The sequence below is a fragment of the Mercenaria mercenaria genome, chromosome 13 (genome assembly GCF_021730395.1).
Source record: "Mercenaria mercenaria strain notata chromosome 13, MADL_Memer_1, whole genome shotgun sequence".
Classification (NCBI taxonomy): domain Eukaryota; kingdom Metazoa; phylum Mollusca; class Bivalvia; order Venerida; family Veneridae; genus Mercenaria; species Mercenaria mercenaria.
Genome location: NC_069373.1, coordinates 16,020,290 through 16,041,562, shown reverse-complemented (window position 1 = coordinate 16,041,562; position 21,273 = coordinate 16,020,290). Strand labels below are relative to the sequence as shown.

Below are 21,273 nucleotides of genomic sequence, written 5' to 3'. Positions count from 1 at the left end.
TATCTCATGTACAAACAAATCATTTATAAAAATCTTTTCTTGATTTCAGCTCATCACACCAAAGTTTCCAGTAGTAGTCAAGATTGGTCATGCACACTGTGGTAACGGAAAGGTAAGCTTTAAGAAAATGTCTACCGGTAATTCATTATCATCAGGGCCAAGACTAAAATGAAAGGAATGAATTTGCAATCTAGCCATTCCTTGTTTAGATCACTCAGTCATATACTAGTGTTTTGAAACCTCCTCAATGGTGGTTCAACCTTGGATAAGGAAAACAATATGTCATGTCAGTGTCATTTCATCGCCACTGTGTAACTAATTGCAAAGAGCAATGTCATTGTATCATAGAATAATAATATCTGTCATGTGTTTACGAATCGGATAGAAATATCTGTCCCGAGGGCACCTGCGCATTGAGTGGTAATGAGGCTTGTCAAATTACCACCCATCCGCAGGTGGCCGAGGGACAGATATTTCCTTCCGATTCGTAAACACATGACTGATATTTTTTCTTGCATATCGTATACATGCTAGCATTTTATTCTGGTAGATTATTTTTCTTGCATACCGTATTTTACAAATAACAGGTAGAAATACTTTCCTTATAGCACTCTTTCTTATAGTAGAGAATGAACACAAAGCGCGGGAAATTAACTTCTTTAAACAGAAGTGACGTCATGATGTTTTGCGTTACGCCCAATAACAAAGTTCCACTTTAGTTTTATCGTTTGTAGCGTAACTTTATGTTTTTATGGTAAACTAACGTATTTTGAATCGAGAAATATACTAAAAGGAACGGAGAGAAACTATCAAGGTACCTGTTTTTTTCGTATTTTACATAAACAGTATATTATCAGTGCATGAACCACTAGTTGTCATTAACAGCATGAAAGTCATCTGGCATGGGGGGTGCCAGATGGGTTTTGCCGGCATGGGTACAATCACCAGAAACGCCAGTCCAGTGTGCAAGAAAAGAAGTTTATAAACCCGTTGAGTCATCTATGGTCATGAGGTCAAATAATAGAATATCCTTTTAATGTTGTATAGGCCATATTTTCTACCTGGTCTATATGAAACCTGGACAGAATGTTTGACTTTATGGAATAAAGTTTGTCTCTCTTTCACACTCCAAAAACACCCATATAGTTAAGTCTAACTGGTCCATCTGGGATCAGAAGTAGGTCACTAGGTCAAATTCATAGCACTCCAGAGGCCACAATTTGCACTTGATTCGTGTGATACCTGATGATATTTTTTCTCTATGAAAGTTTTGTCACTTTAAAATTGTATCATCTGGGGTTGAAAACTTAGTAGCTTGTTTATCTGTAAAGCTTTTTAACATTTTAGAGACCATATTGCGAGTGGTCTATACAAACTGGTTAGGATGTTTGCCATGATGAAATATAGAAATTGGCTATCTAATTCTAAAAGATACATGATCCGCATGAAACTTGATAAGAATGGTTGTTTTTTTGAAGGTCAGATTCAAAACTGGTCATCTGGGGGTCAAAGTTAGGTCACTGTATCAAATCATTTTGGGAAACTTGTAATTTTCTATCTCAGTAACTTGAAATCTAATTAGAATATTACCTAGTGTATGTTGAAACTGCGTCATCAAGGCGTAACTACAGGATCACAACATCAAATGATAAAAAAGTCACATTTTTTACACGATCTTCATGGACATTTTCTTGGCCGCCAAGAATTCTATTTGTGCGTAATTTTTGTTAAGCAGCTGTCACCTTGTCATAATTAAAATGTGCAATCTAAGATTATTATTTCCTTCGTGTTTGATGCAGTTAACCCATCTGGATTGATACAAATAAGCTGAAATAAAAGCCGAAATGATCAGGGTGAAACTTTACTTTTGCTTGAAAAAAAAACTTACAATTATTCATTTATATGTCTTTGCTCATTTTGAATATGTACGAATTGAAACTGTATGTATGTAGAAAAATATATTGGAAAATCGCACAGTTTAAAACAGAGTGATTGTTTAATATCAGGTGAAAGTGGAGACCCACCATCAGTTCCAAGATATAGCAAGTGTGGTGGCACTCTCAAAGTCCTACGCTGCTACGGAACATTATATAGAAAGCAAATATGATATACACATACAGAAAATAGGAACGCATTATAAGGCTTTTCTGTAAGTATGTTGTACATTATGCCATTTTGTTCTAAAGTCTCGTCTACATCTGTCCAATGTTTTTCTACATAAACTTGAGTAATGACTCATTCAGCATGTGGCAAGGTTTCCTTTTTGAATCATTTACAGTTAATGAAATGTAATGTTGATTGGGGGAGACATAATGTTATCATGATATTCTTTCACTGTCTGAACAATATAATTTTGTGTGATCTTTTCGATGTACTTGGGAAAAAAAAAATGAATTTGGGAATTACAGAAATATTTGCAATAAAAGACATCAAAGGATGACAGAAACTACTTCTTTAATAACAACATTATACGGACTGACGGAGACATTTTCAACTCAATTAATATATTACATAATTTATAGTAGCCAAGTTGCTGAAAAATTGGAGTATAAACTCAGTATTAACCCTTGGCCTCCTGGTGGCAAGTGATTCAGCCTTTGAGACCAGTGCCAACCAAGATCAGCCTGCACATCCATGCAGTCTGATCATGGTCTGCACTGTTTGCCATTAAGTCAGTATCTTTTTGGTAAGCACCCCTTTTAACAGTTAATGGTACTGTCCAAATTGAAAGATGGACAAGTTCATTATAGAAATGTTAATGCTTTCTATTCAGCTCTTCTTGTCAATGCTGTGGCAGCTATGTATTAACTGGGAAAAAAAGGAACCAGTTCTATAGAAAAGATTATCCTCAGATATCACATCATTTTTTGTTGAGCCCACTTGCAGAAGCGGAGACATAGTTGTCCAAATAGCTGTTTGGTTTATGTACGTGTGTACGTGCTTGCATGCATGCGTGTGTGCGTCCATCCAGATTTGTTTGTCCAGACCATAACTTTGACATGCATGGAGCAATCTTGTTTATATTTGGCGTGAATGTTAACCTCAATGAGACAGAGTGTCATGCACAAATCACAGGTTCCTGTCTCAAAGGTCAAGGTCACAGTTGGAGGTCAAAGGTCGGGTTAGTTCTTATCCGGCCCATAACTTCGTTATGCATTGAGGAATCTTGTTTATATTTGGCATGAATGTCAATCTCAATGAGACGGAGTGTCATGCGCAAACCCCTGTCTCAAAGGTCAAGGTCACAGTTGGATGTCAAAGGTCATGTTAGATCTTATCTGGCCCATAACATGCATTGAGAATCTTGTTTATATTTGGAATGAATGTTTAACTCAGTGAGACAGACTCTATCACAAAGGTCAAAGTCACAGTTAGGGGTCAAAGGGTGGGCTTGACATGTTGTCCGTGGGCATCTAGTACTAACAAACTGGCACATATTGCTCTGTATACTTTGAAAACTTATTGAATGCAATAGTTTAATTAATCTATTGGACAGATGTAGATGATCCGTTTAAAAGTTACTGTTTTGCACTATCTGTAGTAGGGTGCTTGTTTTAAGTTAGCAACATTGTAGTCATGCATGTTAAAATTTGTGTGTTGTGTTGTTGTTGTTTTTTGTTGTTATAATAAATTATTTTATTACCCGAAATCATAACCAGAAGACAAGTAACATTCACATTTTTACATGTTTATTTGTACATTTCAGATATGAATACAGTCACATATTTCAATTACCGGCGCGTAAGATACTGTAAACAGTGCTAATTTAACCTATGAAATATTCCTTTCAATATAAAAGTTATTATCAATATGTTGGCAGAGTATGGCCACTCCAATGAAAGCTATTTGAAAAACCAGTCGACCGGGAGGAAACCAGACGTACTCGTAAAGCACCACGTCATTGCTCCACGTTACCTGTAGAGCAACAAGCAGCACCACACGGACGCAAGGAATACCACAGTACACCACAGTAAATTAAACATCCCCCAAAACTCGACGTTACCTGCAAAGCAATGAGGAATATTTAGCGGACCAACGGAGCAAGGCAAAGTACTGTGGTTCTAAGCAACGAGCAAGGCTACAGTACACAACAATATTTAGCGGACCAACGGAGCAAGGCAACGTACTGTAATTCTAAGCAACGAGCAAGGCTACAGTACACCACAATATTTAGCGGACCAATGGAGCAAGGCAACGTACTGTACTTCTAAGCAAGGCAAATACTATAATGAGCAAGGCTACAGTACACCACAGTAAATTAAATATTCCCCATAACTCGACGTTACCTGCAAAGTAATGAGGAACATTTAGCGGACCAATGGAGCAAGGCAACGTACTGTAATTCTAAGCGAAGCAAATACTATATGATGAGCAAGGCTATGACATCAGCAAGGCTATGATACATTTAAGCAAGGCTAGTCAGATATTGCCAAGGCACTAGAGCAATACCTTTAATATACACCGTAACATCCGTACCATCAAAACGTCCCAAAGCACGCCCGATCGCCCCCACGGTCGACAGAATTTTTCCAGGCCACAATAAATTTGCCAAAATTTATCCCCCAAAAATTCTGTGCAACGATTTCTTAAATTCTAAAACATACTATCTCAGCTTTACAACAATTATACTTGTTCTTTAAAACCAAACTGGTTCATCCATATAACTATAACATAATCGGATAGGCTATTTGAAAGACAAGTAGAGCAAATCCCACCAACATCACGTGATCACGTTTTGCCAATGTATGAAACAAGGAGCAGAAGGATTATCGATCGTCTTGAGTGATTCGGATCATTTGTTCATCATCATGATGATAATCTATAGTTCTATCTTTGAAAGAAATAGCTAACTTAAATGCTTACCTAAAATATATTTGTTTGGATACATGTTTTATCTTAAGATTTATGTCCTAATGTAATCCAATTAAAATTCAATTCCAACCATGTTGATATGCACTCCTACAAGGCTATACATCAATATCTAGAAAGACCATTATCCCTTTTATCCGCAAGCATTATCCCTTTTATCTGCAAGCATTATGTTGTTACTGCATTTTGGTTAGCTTTTCAATGAGTTTACCAGGCCTCAATCGGGTCGGGCATGACAACACAATCCAATACACTACGGTACCAATTTAAACATAGTATTATTGTATAGATCAACTTGATACTAATTAAAACGACTGCATGTATCGTTTGCTTGTTATGGTTCTCATGCATCGTTGAACTCAAGAAGATTGTCAATGAAAGAAGTAAAGTGCATACAGAAATGTTTTATACAAAATGTTTTCTGTATTGAAACGTTTTAATGAAGAAAATCATAATTATCAAACATTTTATCGTTTAAGTTACTGTGTGAGATTTATACATCAAGGCATGTCTGGACTATTAATTTATAATAATACTGCGGTAAAATACCGACGATAGCGGATGGGTCACACATCCCGAAAAATTGTCGTGCAATTATAAATGTATTTATAGATGAATAGATCTACTGCGGAACTAGGTCGATATATTTATCAATTTTGTACTTCTGTCGAATCGTATATTAAAAGAAAACCATGCTTTACTATGAAGACCCTGAATAATCGACTTTTCCAATAATGTTTCGCTATCGCTTTTTACTTATAAATACGTAATCGTTCTATAAATAGATTGCACTATGTCAAGATACTCAACTTAGTCAACCTTATTTGTAGATCTAAATCTAATACATAATGACGTTAACATAACACTGATTTATGAAATCCCGGTTCCGGGCTAAGGTCAAAAAACTACAGAATTTCGTTAACATGATATAGTGCTACATGAGCTATTCGAAGAGAATTCACTTACTGGAACAGGAGAAAAATTAAGACAACCAAAAACAACTTTATTCATACATAACGTAACAAACGACTGGTAGTTTGTTACAGATTTCAACTAAATCCCATGATAACCAGCTCTGAAGTTTTTGCTCACTACACATACATACTCCAATGGTAAAATCAACAGTCAAGAATGTTGTAATACAGTATGATGACTTCCAAAATTTTAAGAACCATAATATGATCTGTGATATTGGATTCGGCTAAATATTGGCAATATATCTTAACGCTACATATTTACAACTATGATGACCTAATCTTATATTAGTTAGCTTGTAACGCCAAACAAAAACGTGGCACTATATAATGGGAAACCAACTGCAAAACGGTTCTCTCTTGTTATTTGCAATGTCACGCCCTTTTAAAATGTCATGTTAACTGACACCAGTGCCCTTAGAATAAATACTAACAGCTCTAACTAAATACTATCAAGAATTAATGACAACCAATAAAAATATCATAGGAAAGCTAGCCACATATACATGTATAAATTCAATTTGATTTCTCTTTAGTTTTAAAAGTTTAGAATGGTGTAAAAAAAAATTTGAGGCCGCAACTTGAATTAACAAAGTTTCCGTGATATCTTATTTGACTCTGGTAACGATTTAATCTATATAATAATATAATAGAATCCGGTTCTGTATGGAAAATAACAAAATATATATTGTTTTTCAGCCTCTAAATTGACAAACACCACGATTCTGACCCCGTTTCTTCGAAAAATTCAAGTAACAATGTGTTTCGGGAAACGTAACAATCGTTTCAAATTTAATGTACGGAAAGTTGAGCTTCAACGAAACAGAATTTCCTCACAAAATTACCAAATGTAGTAGTGAAACAATTAACAATCCTGAACACCAAACAAAGAACAAACTGCCCAACTAATACTGTTTAAAAAAAAAACGTTTGAATCTTATTTTCATGATAGACCACTCGATTTTTTTTTTTTTTTTTTTTTTTTTTTTTTTTGTAAAACGTTTGCGAGCATTTAGCCTAAAATAACAGTGGACGAGTTACATAAAATTTATCAACAACATGCCTCACTCTATTTCAAAGATGCACTACAAAGTAACGGTACTCTTTGTAATCCGTCAACTCTACATGATTTGCATGAAAAATACATGAGGCACACAAGAATTTAGTTCAAAATTGACGGTGACATATTAAGCGAAGACAATGTGTATTGCATGAACTAATGTAGCGATATATATGTACGTCGGTGTGTTTAGTTAAATTTCAATCATATTTTGCTTCCCAGCATAAGAAAATTATTCCTCTATACGTAACAAACTATGTTGAAAAGAGATTGAATAAATAAGTCTTCAGATAATGTTGCGAAAACACATTTATCAAAGGAAGGGCCTAAATTATCCACCTGACATACATATTATACCTGTATATATACAACCTAGCAAGTTCAACATCATTATTTATTTTGGATTAAATACTGTGGATCTTAAATTTTCGATTCTATGGATGCACGTGTTCCCGTGCAATGTATTTGAAGATCATTACCGAAACCAGTCGGAAGAAAATGTAAGTACATCTAAGCCTAATATTGAACCAGTGAATTTGTTAGTGATATTTGTTTATGATATCGAAAGAGTTAAATGACCTAACCTGATCCAACGTTAACAGGTGCTGATGCCTGCGTTTGCATGCCGACAGATTCTCCTGGTCGCAAAGTGAAGGTCGTAATTAATAGTGCTTGAGAAAACCTACTTTAATATCTTACAGTTGCGTCCTTGTATAAATTTTTTCCTTACAATCTTTCTGGTTTCCATAACCCATCCGATCTTAATCCGTATACTATACCCTTGCAATACTAAACTATTCGACGGTCCCATAAAGGGGACATTAACGTAAAACACTCCGAAAATTTGCAATTTTAAACGTGGGAAGTAAATGAGCACAACAGTGTCATTGTCTTATGAAATGTGACGTCATCGATGTTACTACTTACTTTGCGAGCACCTTACGAGTAATAAAACGGAAATGCACTATGTGAATCTCGTGTATTGAAAGTACCACTGCCTGTCGGAATCAAGAAACTATTACGACAGTTGACTGAACTAGCAACATTATTGCTTTGGTTCGAATCTGTAAAATTATGAGAAATAGGGTCGCCACACCCCGTATAAAGTTTACAGTTAATACAATACACAATTAATTCATAATCGGTGCATAGATGTTAACGGGAAGACATTAACTGTGTATAACTATTTACTGACGTAAGTACTGTCATTACCAAACTGCAGAATTAATTGCGACTCCTTCAAAATTTGTTCGAAATCAATAACAAACCTACCGGCATTTTGTCTGATGCCTGGGATTTCTGGCAAATCCGCCATCTAGTTCGCCTTTCATTTCCTTCTCTTCATAATTATCTCGACAGGCTGGCTCGCCTCTACCTTTCTGGCGGGCTCTGCATCGACCACGTGGCATGGCTATTCAATTTAACATCGATCTGAAGCGCTAGCCAATACACCTTTAGTTCAACTGAGAAGATTGCACGTGCTCTCGATTTAATATAACGCTCGAGTGGTTCCCTGACGAATAGGCGTTTATCATTCATCTGTTATGTTTAGACAAGGAACTAGAAAACTGGATTACTTGACAACGACGATAGTTTATAGCTAACACACCTAGCAACGAGATAGATATTAATTTCGGGAAAAAATAAATGTAATTATTTTTAGGCAAAATAATTTTTTATTATTTTTATTTTATCCTTTTCAGTAAAATACTGAAATATATTAGTGAATAAAATTTATATTTTCACTGTTCCAAAGCAGTGCAGATATGCATTTTTATTTTTCACTGACGAATTTACCATTGAAAATGAAAGAGAAATAGAACCCTTTAGCTTTTTTTCAACATATTAAATATTATAATGTTGGGACATTGTGACATCATGTTCAAGTGTGAGAAGCCGTGGCTTCGATCGCTGGCCGCATCATACCAAAGACATAAAAAAAAATGGTAATAGTACAGCAGAAACTTCGAAAACCGGACTCTGTCCGGACCAATTCAAAAGTCCGGTTTTCAGAGGATTCCGGTTTTCAGAGGATTTTGCACAAATTTCTTAGAGGATTTATATATGTATAGTTTTATTTATTTCATCTGACTGCATCATGTTCAATGTCTTTTAGGGTTTTTTTCTTTTCCCAAATCTGCATTGTATCTCTCTGTTATATATTAAAACTGAAATATTTATCTATATAACAGAAAAAAACATCATTTAAAACAATATTTGAGCCGTGCCATGGGAAAACCAACATAGTGGGTGTGCGACCAGCATGGATCCAGACCAGCCTGCGCATCCGCGCAGTCTGGTCAGGCTCCATGCTGTTCGCTTTTAAAGCCTATTGGAATTGGAGAAACTGTTAGCGAACAGCATGGATCCTGACCAGACTGCGCGGATGCGCAGGCTGGTCTGGATCCATGCTGGTCGCACACCCACTATGTTGGTTTTCCCATGGCACGGCTCATTTTATAATGAAAGCTGTTTCGTTTATTGTGGTTTATTGTCTAGCTCCTATTAATCATGAAACATGCATCATGTGACAATCAGTATTTAATAAATTAATACCAATACCAATAATAATTAATAAGAATGAGAATATTTTTCATATTAAAAAATATAATTTTATGAAAAATCACCTGTACACCAATAGATCAGTTGACATCTCCGGATTAGATTAAAATGTTTTGCACTTTTTAAGCATATCTTTTATAGCAAATATACAAAATACAAACAGATAAATGTTTTTCACACCTACTTAGGTATAACAGTTGTGATTGTTAGTTGGTAACAAAAAAAATTATCACCGGCTTGAGAGTATGTTTTTTAAATCAATGCAAAGGCATAATAGACATGAATTTTGACACTTACTGTCCGGTTTTCAGAGGATTTTTTTTATGTACAATATTCCTTTGTGGCCGCGAAAAAACGTCTGGTTTTCAGAATTCAGAGTTTCCGGTATTCAGAGTACTTTTTTTAATTGAACTTATAAGGGACAAACTTGAGACTTTGAAAATCGTCTGATTTTCAGAGGATTCCGGTTTTTGGAGGGTCCGGTTTTCAGAGTTTCTACTGTAGTTACCTAGCTTGGCACTCAGCATTAAGAGGACAGTGCTAGGACTAGTCAGTATAATGTGACTGGGTGGGGTATCATGTCACATGTCTATGGCATGATATTCCAGTGAGGCAACACTACAAAGTTGGGCATTGTGCTCACTGCTACAAGCAGACACCATTGTTTATACGGCTGAAAACATTGTTGAAAAAGACATTAAACCTGAACCACACACACTCATAAGTGAACATACTCAAATGAAATGAGCATTTATTCATTAAGTGAATAATATCAGTTTAACTTGATATTGTATTTTTATACAACTTTTTAGTTTTCCAGTAATATAATGAGCCTGTAAATACCTCACCATCTAAAAAATAGATCCGGGACTTTTCAGAACAAAAGTAACTTCTGATTTCAAAGGATTAGAATTTCTTTAGTCTTTAAATCTTTGATTCAATGAATGAGGATATGCTGTCAAGATGTCAAGCTTACTGCACAATAACATTGGAAATTACATTCTTCTGTTAATTTGTATTTTTGAAATAATATTTCATAAGCACGAAAAAGGAAATACAAACCAGTATTATTGTTTTCATGAAATACATTTTAAATTTTCTTTTACAAATGAAAAAAAAATTATGTAAAATCGTTTTAGGTGTTTGTATGAGTTTGCTAAATGGACTTTTATTTCAAAAATTTGTTAAACAATTCGAATACTCACAAAAAGCAATTATACACCATTACTTGCCAACTGTGTTCATGTTGTTGTTTTGTGTCCTGTACTTTTAAAATATTGTGTGTGTATATATGTTGGACATCATTGTCAGAAGATGTGCCATTTCTCAGACATTTTTAGTTTACATTTTATTTATTAGATGTTGTGTTGTGTGCATTAGAGTCAGGGGATCATTTCTTTTCCCAGAATGGTAAGTATAGTCGTATTTCATTAAAGTTTTCATCAATTAACATGTCAGTATAATTATGCAGTCAAAAACAAAAATGCAATGAGTACACATTTTGTAATGAATAGTGATTTCATTTCTAATTTTAATTAAGAACTGGAGAGTTTATATGTAACTTTGGTGAATTTTTGAGGGCCAGGTATGCATCATAAGTAAACAAGCTGTTAAAATGAACATTTGTGCTGCTCTTCATGATGTATTGCAAGCTGTTAAAATGGAACATTTGTATTGTGCTACATGATGTATTGTGACTGTTAAAATGAACATAGTGCTGCTGTACTCAATGTATTGCAGGCTGTTAAAATTAACATTTGTGCTGCTCCTACTCAATGTATTGCAAGCTGTTAAAATGAACATTTGTGCTGCTCTCCACAATGTATTGCAAGCTGTTAAAATGAACTTTGTGCTGCTCTACACAATGTATTGCAGGCTGTTTAAATGAACATTTGTGCTGCTCTCCACAATGTATTGCAGGCTGTTAAAATGACCATTTGTGCTGCTCTACACAATGTATTGCAATCTGTTAAAATGAACATTTGTGCTGCTCTCCACAATGTATTGCAGGCTATTAAAATGAACTTTTTGCTGCTCTACACAATGTACTGCAGGCTGTTAAAATGAACGTTTGTGCTGCTCTAAACAATGTATTGCAGGCTGTTAAAATGAACATTTGTGCTGCTCTACACAATGTATTGCAATCTGTTAAAATGAACATTTGTGCTGCTCTAAACAATGTATTGCAAGCTGTTAAAATGAACTTTGTGCTGCTCTACACAATGTATTGCAGGCTGTTAAAATGAACATTTGTGCTGCTGTACTCAATGTATTGCAGGCTGTTAAAATGAACATTTGTGCTGCTCTACACAATGTATTGCAAGCTGTTAAAATGAACATTTGTGCTGCTCTACACAATGTATTGCAAGCTGTTAAAATGAACATTTTTGCTGCTCTAAACAATGTATTGCAATCTGTTAAAATGAACATTTGTGCTGCTCTTCACAATGTATTGCAAGCTGTTAAAATGAACATTTGTGCTGCTCTAAACAATGTATTGCAAGCTGTTAAAATGGAAATTTGTGCTGCTCTAAACAATGTATTGCAGGCTGTTAAAATGAACTTTGTGCTGCTCTAAACAATGTATTGCAGGCTGTTAAAATGAACATTTGTGCTGCTCTCCACAATGTATTGCAGGCTGTTAAAATGAACTTTGTGCTGCTCTACACAATGTATTGCAGGCTGTTAAAATGAACATTTGTGCTGCTCTACACAATGTATTGCAGGCTGTTAAAATGAACATTTGTGCTGCTCTAAACAATGTATTGCAGGCTGTTAAAATGAACTTTGTGCTGCTCTACACAATGTATTGCAGGCTGTTAAAATGAACATTTGTGCTGCTCTAAACAATGTATTGCAAGCTGTTAAAATGAACTTTGTGCTGCTCTACACAATGTATTGCAGGATGTAGGAAAAGTGATAAAATGATTCCTTGCAATATCTGATAATAATAATAAGATATGAAAAGACAAAAGAAACGTGTTAGAAATTTCTAGTGGATATTGCCATATTTGTTGTAGAAATATGACATTTTAAGACAAAAATAAGAGTATGTTATAAAACAGAAATGTTCATGTTCTGTGTCCTTGGTTAAAATTGTTTTTATTACAGGAATGATTTCTCTCAGGAAATCATAGCATTATCATTCAGTCTAGAATGAATTACATGTACAGAAACTTGTGTATTCATCAATATTTTTCAGACGTAAATCAATATCCGGAAACTGGAAGGCAAATACAGGGTCAGCAATGCTGGAACAGGTTCAGATGAATGATAGGTAATTGGCACACACTTTCTTGTCAGCAAAATATAGAATATTCATAGTGTAATTTGACGATAATTGTGTATTGTGAAGTAACATTGTATTCATAGTCCTTTCCCTCTGGCATATCAGTAAGTTATACCATGGAAGGAGAATTTATAAGAAAAATTATCATACAAATAACTTTCAGTCATAGAAATACTTGTTGCATGTGTATGCTTTACTTTTATACGCCAGTGTGGAAAAAACAGAAAAAAATTATGTGATGGCGCATGCATCTGTATGTCTGCCCCGCCATCAGTCCGTCATAGTTTGTGTCCAGAGCCTAACTTACTTTTTACCATTAAAGATATTTACTTTCAACTTGGCATATAGGTAGATGGCATTGAGAGGATGTGCTGAGCACTTGAACTGGCTCTGTAGGTCAGAGGTCAAGGTCACATTTTGAGCTCAAAGGTGAAACTGTCCATCTTATTTTAGAGCATACTTAATTACTATGCAAGGTATTGACTTAAAACTTGGCATCTATGTAGGTGGCAATAAGATGATATGCAGAGCACAGGAACCAGGTTTGTAGGTCAAAGGTCAGGCCCAAAGGTCAAATCTGACTTTCATATATCGTGTCTGGAGCATAACTTATTAACCATTCAAGGTATTTACTTCAAACTTGGCATGTAGGTAGGTAGGTAGTGATAAGATAATATGCAGAACACATGAACTAGGTCTGTAGGTTTAATGTCAAGGTCACAAATTGAGCTCATATGTCAAATCTGTCCACCATATTTAGTGACTGGAGCTTAACTTATTAACTATTCAAGGTATTGACTTCAAACTCGGGATGTAGGTAGGTGGTAAATGAGACAGTGTGCATAGTGCATGAACCAGGGTGGTAGGTCAAAGGGCAAGTTCACAGCGAGGTCAAATCTACCCTTCAGATTTCGTGCCGAGAAGATAACACCTCTTTGAAAAAAGAAGTGGTACTGCCAAAATTGCATGATGGACCAGTCCATTTTAGGAGGGTGAAGGTTAAGATATTGTTAAGTTTATTTTGTGAGTAGAATAATGGGTTTCTCTAAATAAGAGTATTTTCAAGTCCTTAATACGATCTAATTATGTCCTAAATAATATCTGAAAATATGTTTAATGATGTCGATAAACCTTTTAAGGATATCTCAACGTTTGTATCATTATTTGATTTATGGATACCAGTCATTCATACACAATGGTATTGCTGTGAGTATTCTGTATAACCTTTTGTTAAATTTTTGTGATATCAAATATTCATTTATGAATATCATAAATTAGAATAAAGATGTTGTTAAAACTAAATTAAGGATATCAAAAGATAAAACTGAATTGAAGATATTGATTAATCAGTTTTTGATACCTTTAAATGCGTTTAACGATATCCACTAATAATAAGTTGTATCATAAACGTAGTAGGGTATCGTATATGGGTGCACTTCCTTGCTTTATGAGCTAGCTTTTATAGTGACATGGTTGAGTGCCCATTTTATATGTGAGGAGTCCAGGGTTTGATTCTCCGTCAGGGCTGAAGTATTTTCAGTTTGTTACTTTTAGTGCCCAACGTAAATAACTCACAGGTAGATATACTTAGACACCTTGGAATGTTCCACAGAGGTTCAGACTCCAAGAATTCGAGGAAAAATTCTAAATGGAGGGGATGTATGTAGTAGGGTACAGTACAAAGGTGCACTTATACTACCTTGATTTATGAGTGTCCGCATTAGATACAAGAGGTCCAGGACTGAAGTATTTTCAGTCCGTTATATAAAATGAATGTTTGATATCTGTAAATGAATTAATTGTTTTCAAAAAATGATTTTGTGTTAAACATGAATTAATGATTTTTTTTTATGATATCCAGAAATGAATTTCAGATGTCACAAACTTTTGAATAAATAATAAAACCGGTCTAATAATATAACTCTAATTCAAGTAATTATCCTTTAACATGTGTAATGGTACACCAGGTTCTCAATAAAATTGAATAATTATGTTTTTGTCCCCAGGATCAATCTGTTGATTAGTAGTCCAAGGGGAATTGGAATACTGGCATTTTATGATATAATTGTTGAATTATTCAGTAAATCCATAAGGTAGTTCTATCAGCTATTTATTCCTGTTTGCCTTGGTGATTTCAAAAAAATATCTTCCTTTCTGATTTTTAGATTTGGTTTTCAGCTTCTTTGTTTTTAGCTCACCTGTCACATAGTGACAAAGTGAGCTTTTGTGATCACGTAGCGTCCGTCCGTCCGTAAACTTTTGCTTGTGACCACTCTAGAGGTCACATTTTTTGTGGGATCTTTATGAAAGTTGGTCAGAATGTTCATCTTGATGATATCTAGGTCAAGTTTGAAACTGGGTCACGTGCCATCAAAAACTAGGTCAGTAGGTCTAAAAATAGAAAAACCTTGTGACCTCTCTAGAGGCCATATATTTAACAAAATCTTCATGGAAATTGGTCAGAATGTTCATCTTGATGATATCTAGGTCAAGTTCGAAACTGGGTCACGTGCCATCAAAAACTAGGTCAATAGGTCTAAAAATAGAAAAACCTTGTGACCTCTCTAGAGGTCATATATTACACAAGATCTTCATGAAAATTGGTCAGAACGTTCACCTTGATGATATCTAGATCAAGTCTGAAACTGGGTCACGTGCCTTTAAAAACTAGGTCAGTAGATCTAAAAATAGAAAAACCTTGTGACCTCTCTAGAGGCCATATATTTCATGAGATCTTCATGAAAATTGGTCAGAATGTTCACCTTGATGATATTAAGGTCAAGTTTGAAAGTGGGTCACATGCCTTCAAAAACTAGGTCAGTAGGTCAAATAATAGAAAAACCTTGTGACCTCTCTAGAGGCCATATTTTTCATGGGATCTGTATGAAAATTGGTCAGAATGTTCATCTTGATGATATCTAGGTCAAGTTCGAAAGTGGGTCACGTGCCATCAAAAACTAGGTCAGTAGGTTAAATAATAGAAAAACCTTGTGACCTCTCTAAAGGTCATATTTTTCATGGGATCTGTATGAAAGTTGGTCTGAATGTTCATCTTGATGATATCTAGGTCAAGTTCGAAACAGGGTCATGTGCAGTCAAAAACTAGGTCAGTAGGTCTAAAAATAGAAAAACCTTGTGACCTCTCTAGAGGCCATACGTACAAATGGATCTCCATAAAAATTGGTCAGAATGTTCATCTTGATGATATCTAGGTCAAGTTTGAAAGTGGGTCACGTGCCATCAAAAAGTAGGTCAGTAGGTCAAATAATAAAAAAACATTGTGACCTCTCTAGAGGCCATATTTTTAATGGGATCTATATGAAAGTTGGTCTGAATGTTAATCTTGATGATATATAGGTCAAGTTTGAAACTGGGTCAACTGCGATCAAAAACTAGGTCAGTAGGTCTTGAAATAGAAAAACCTTGTGACCTCTCTAGAGGCCAAACCCTTGAATGGATCTTCATGAAAATTGGTCTAGGTCAAGTTTGAAACTGGGTCACGTGCCTTAAAAAACTAGGTCAGTAGGTCAGATAATAAAAAAACCCTGTGACCTCTCTAGAGGCCATACTTTTCATGGGATCTGTATGAAAGTTGGTCTGAATGTTCATCTTGATGATATCTAGGTCGAGTTTGAAACTGGGTCAACTGCGGTCAAAAACTAGGCCAGTAGATATAAAAATAGAAAAACCTTGTGACCTCTCTAGAGGCCATGTTTTTCATGAGATCTTCATGAAAATTTGTGAGAATGTTCAGAATTTTTATCTTGATAATATCTAGGTCAAGTTCAAAACTGGGTCACATGAGCTCAAAAACTAGGTCACTATGTCAAATAATAGAAAAAACGACGTCATACTCAAAACTGGGTCATGTGGGAAGAGGTGAGCGATTCAGGACCATCATGGTCCTCTTGTTCATTTATAGGATTCTGGATATTATCTTATTAATGAATGCTTCCAGTTAAAATATTAAAACTGTTTATATGGTTATTGCTTTCCTAGCAGTTGGAAGATTTGTTTGTTTGTTTTGGGTTTAACGCCGTTTTTCGACAGTATTTCAGTCATGTAACGGCGGGCAGTTAACCTAACCAGTGTTCCTGGATTCTGTACCAGTACAAACCTGTTCTCCGCAAGTAACTGCAAACTTCCCCACATGAATCAGAGGTGGAGGACTAATGATTTCAGACACAATGTCATTTATTAGATAGTCACGGAGAACATACGCCCCGCCCGAGGATCGAACTCGCAACCCTGCGATCCATAGACCAACGCTCTTACCTACTGAGCTAAGAGGGCAGGCCAGCAATTGGAAGAGGATAGGCAAATAATCAGTTTACCCGAGTCAGAAGATAAACTATTTGTGTGGAAGGTTGCTCCGATGTGTCTTTTTCTAAGCCTGAACTATTTGTGTGGAAGGTTGATCTGATGTCTCTTTCTGAGCCTGAACTGTTTATGTGGAAAGTTAATCTGATGTCTCTTTCAGAGGCTGAACATTTTGTGTGGAAGGTTGCTCTGATGTGTCTCTTTCAGAGCTTGAACTGGTTTTGTGGAATGTTGATCTGATGTCTCTTTCAGAGGCTGAACATTTTGTGTGAAAGGTTGATCTGATGTCTCTTTCTAAGGCTGAACTGTTTATGTGGAAAGTTAATCTGATGTCTCTTTCAGAGGCTGAACAGTTTGTGTGGAAGGCTGATCTGATGTCTCTTTCAGAGGCTGAACATTTTGTGTGGAAGGTTGCTCTGATGTGTCTCTTTCAGAGCTTGAACTGGTTTTGTGGAATGTTGATCTGATGTCTCTTTCTGAGCCTGAACATTTTGTGTGAAAGGTTGATCTGATGTCTCTTTCAGAGCTTGAACTGTTTTTGTGGAATGTTGATCTGATGTCTCTTTCAGAGGCTGAACATTTTGTGTGAAAGGTTGATCTGATGTGTCTCTTTCAGAGCTTGAACTGTTTTTGTGGAATGTTGATCTGATGTCTCTTTCTGAGCCTGAACAGTTTGTGTGGAAGGCTGATCTGATGTCTCTTTCAGAGGCTGAACAGTTTGTGTGGAAGGTTGCTCTGATGTGTCTTTTTCAGAGCTTGAACTGTTTTTATGGAATGTTGATCTGATGTCTCTTTCTGAGCCTGAATATTTTGTGTGGAAGGTTGCTCTGATGTGTCTCTTTCAGAGACTGAACATTTTGTGTGAAAGGTTGATCTGATGTCTCTTTCTGAGGCTGAACATTTTAAGTGGAAAGTTAATCTGATGTCTCTTTTAGAGCCTGAATATTTTGTGTAGAAGGTTGCTCTGATGTGTCTCTTTCAGAGCTTGAACTGTTTGTGTGGAAGGTTGCTCTGATGTGTCTCTTTCAGAGCTTGAACTATTTGTGTGGAAGGTTGCTCAGATGTGTCTCTTTCAGAGACTGAACTGTTTTTGTGGAAGGTTGCTCTGATGTGTCTCTTTCAGAGACTGAACTGTTTTTGTGGAAAGTTGCTCTGATGTGTCTCTTTCTGAGGCTGAACTGTTTGTGTGGAAGGTTGATCTGATGTCTCTTTCTGAGCCTGAACTTTTGTGTGAAAAGTTGATCTAATGTGTCTCTTTCAGAGACTGAACTGTTTGTGTGGAAGGTTGCTCTGATGTGTCTTTCTGAGGCTGAACTGTTTGTGTGGAAGGTTGATCTGATGTGTCTCTTTCAGAGACTGAACTGTTTGTGTGGAAGGTTGATCTGATGTCTCTTTCTGAGGTTGAACTGTTTGTGTGAAAAGTTGATCTGATGTGTCTCTTTCAGAGACTGAACTGTTTGTGTGGAAGGTTGCTCTGATGTCTCTTTCTGAGCCTGAACTGTTTGTGTAAAAAGTTGATCTGATGTGTCTCTTTCAGAGACTGAACTGTTTGTGTGGGAGGTTGCTCTGATGTGTCTTTCTGAGGCTGAACTGTTTGTGTGAAAAGTATCTCAGATATGTCTGTGCCCGAGGTCAACCTGGTGTCCGAATCTTGATTTTTTTTATGTGGAAGGTTGATGTATTGTCTCTGTTAGAGGCTTAACTGTTTGTGCTGGAGGTCAATCTGGTCAATCTGGTGCCTCTTTCAGAGGCTTAATTGCTTGTGCTGGAGATCAGTCTGTTGCTTCTGTCAGAGGCTTACTTGCTTGTGCTGGAGGTCAGTCTGGTGCCTCTGTTAGAGGCTTACTTGCTTGTGCTGGAGGTCAGTCTGGTGCCTCTGTCTGTCAGAGGCTTACTTGCTTGTGCTGGAGGTCAGTCTGGTGCCTCTGTCTGTCAGAGGCTTACTTGCTTGTGCTGGAGGTCAGTCTGGTGCCTCTGTCTGTCAGAGGCTTACTTGCTTGTGCTGGAGGTCAGTCTGGTGCCTCTGTCTGTCAGAGGCTTACTTGCTTGTGCTGGAGGTCAGTCTGGTGCCTCTGTCTGTCAGAGGCTTACTTGCTTGTGCTGGAGGTCAGTCTGGTGCCTCTGTCTGTCAGAGGCTTACTTGCTTGTGCTGGAGGTCAGTCTGGTGCCTCTGTCTGTCAGAGGCTTACTTGCTTGTGCTGGAAGTCAGTCTGGTGCCTCTGTCAGAGGCTTACTTACTTGCTTGTGCTGGAGGTCAGTCTGGTGCCTCTGTCAGAGGCTTACTTGCTTGTGCTGGAGGTCAGTCTGGTGCCTCTGTCAGAGGCTTACTTACTTGCTTGTGCTGGAGGTCAGTCTGGTGCCTCTGTCAGAGGCTTACTTGCTTGTGCTGGAGGTCAGTCTGGTGCCTCTGTCAGAGGCTTACTTACTTGCTTGTGCTGGAGGTCAGTCTGGTGCCTCTGTCAGAGGCTTACTTGCTTGTGCTGGAGGTCAGTCTGGTGCCTCTGTCAGAGGCTTACTTGCTTGTGCTGGAGGTCAGTCTGGTGCCTCTGTCAGAGGCTTACTTGCTTGTGCTGGAGGTCAGTCTGGTGCCTCTGTCAGAGGCTTACTTACTTGCTTGTGCTGGAGGTCAGTCTGGTGCCTCTGTCAGAGGCTTACTTGCTTGTGCTGGAGGTCAGTCTGGTGCCTCTGTCAGAGGCTTACTTGCTTGTGCTGGAAGTCAGTCTGGTGCCTCTGTCAGAGGCTTAATTGCTTGTGCTTGGGTCAGTCTGTTGCCTCTGTCAGAGGCTTAATTGCTTGTGCTGGATGTCAATCTGTTGCCTCTGTCAGAGGCTTAATTGCTTGTGCTTGGGTCAGTCTGTTGCCTCTGTCAGAGGCTTAATTGCTTGTGCTGGATGTCAATCTGTTGCCTCTGTCAGAGGCTTAATTGCTTGTGCTTGGGTCAGTCTGGTGCCTCTGTCAGAGGCTTAATTGCTTGTGCTGGAAGTCAGTCTGGTGCCTCTGTCAGAGGCTTAATTGCTTGTGCTTGGGTCAGTCTGTTGCCTCTGTCAGAGGCTTAATTGCTTGTGCTGGATGTCAATCTGTTGCCTCTGTCAGAGGCTTAATTGCTTGTGCTGGATGTCAATCTGTTGCCTCTGTCAGAGGCTTAATTGCTTGTGCTTGGGTCAGTCTGTTGCCTCTGTCAGAGGCTTAATTGCTTGTGCTGGATGTCAGTCTGTTGCCTCTGTCAGAGGCTTAATTGCTTGTGCTGGATGTCAATCTGTTGCCTCTGTCAGAGGCTTAATTGATTGTGCTTGGGTCAGTCTGTTGCCTCTGTCAGAGGCTTAATTGCTTGTGCTTGGGTCAGTCTGTTGCCTCTGTCAGAGGCTTAATTGCTTGTGCTGGATGTCAATCTGTTGCCTCTGTCAGAGGCTTAATTGCTTGTGCTTGGGTCAGTCTGGTGCCTCTGTCAGAGGCTTAATTGCTTGTGCTGGAAGTCAGTCTGGTGCCTCTGTCAGAGGCTTAATTGCTTGTGCTTGGGTCAGTCTGTTGCCTCTGTCAGAGGCTTAATTGCTTGTGCTGGATGTCAATCTGTTGCCTCTGTCAGAGGCTTAATTGCTTGTGCTGGATGTCAATCTGTTGCCTCTGTCAGAGGCTTAATTGCTTGTGCTTGGGTCAGTCTGGTGCCTCTGTCAGAGGCTTAATTGCTTGTGCTTGGGTCAGTCTGTTGCCTCTGTCAGAGGCTTAATTGCTTGTGCTGGATGTCAATCTGTTGCCTCTGTCAGAGGCTTAATTGCTTGTGCTTGGGTCAGTCTGGTGCCTCTGTCAGAGGCTTAATTGCTTGTGCTGGATGTCAATCTGTTGCCTCTGTCAGAGGCTTAATTGCTTATGCTTGAGTCAGTCTGGTGCCTCTGTCAGAGGCTTAATTGCTTGTGCTTGGGTCAGTCTAGTGCCTCTGTCAGAGGCTTAATTGCTTGTGCTGGATGTCAATCTGTTGCCTCTGTCAGAGGCTTAATTGCTTATGCTTGAGTCAGTCTGGTGCCTCTGTCAGAGGCTTAATTGCTTGTGCTTGGGTCAGTCTAGTGCCTCTGTCAGAGGCTTAATTGCTTGTGCTGGATGTCAGTCTGTTGCCTCTGTCAGAGGCTTAATTGCTTGTGCTTGGGTCAGTCTAGTGCCTCTGTCAGAGGCTTAATTGCTTGTGCTTGGGTCAGTCTAGTGCCTCT

The 21,273-nt window shown here is 37.6% G+C and overlaps 1 protein-coding gene across 5 annotated transcripts in view; it reads left to right on the top strand.

Annotated features, from left to right (window-relative positions):
• The window catches only part of LOC123529641 (synapsin-like), a 173,275-nt gene that overhangs the window by 129,067 nt on the left and 22,935 nt on the right, over window positions 1–21,273 (top strand). For all 5 annotated transcript variants that reach the window (XM_045310046.2, XM_045310049.2, XM_045310045.2 and 2 more), the window contains 3 exons: window positions 50–112; window positions 2,007–2,149; window positions 12,668–12,742. In XM_045310046.2, coding sequence (XP_045165981.2) covers window positions 50–112; window positions 2,007–2,149; window positions 12,668–12,742 — 281 coding nt within the window. The remainder of the gene's footprint in view (window positions 1–49; window positions 113–2,006; window positions 2,150–12,667; window positions 12,743–21,273) is intronic.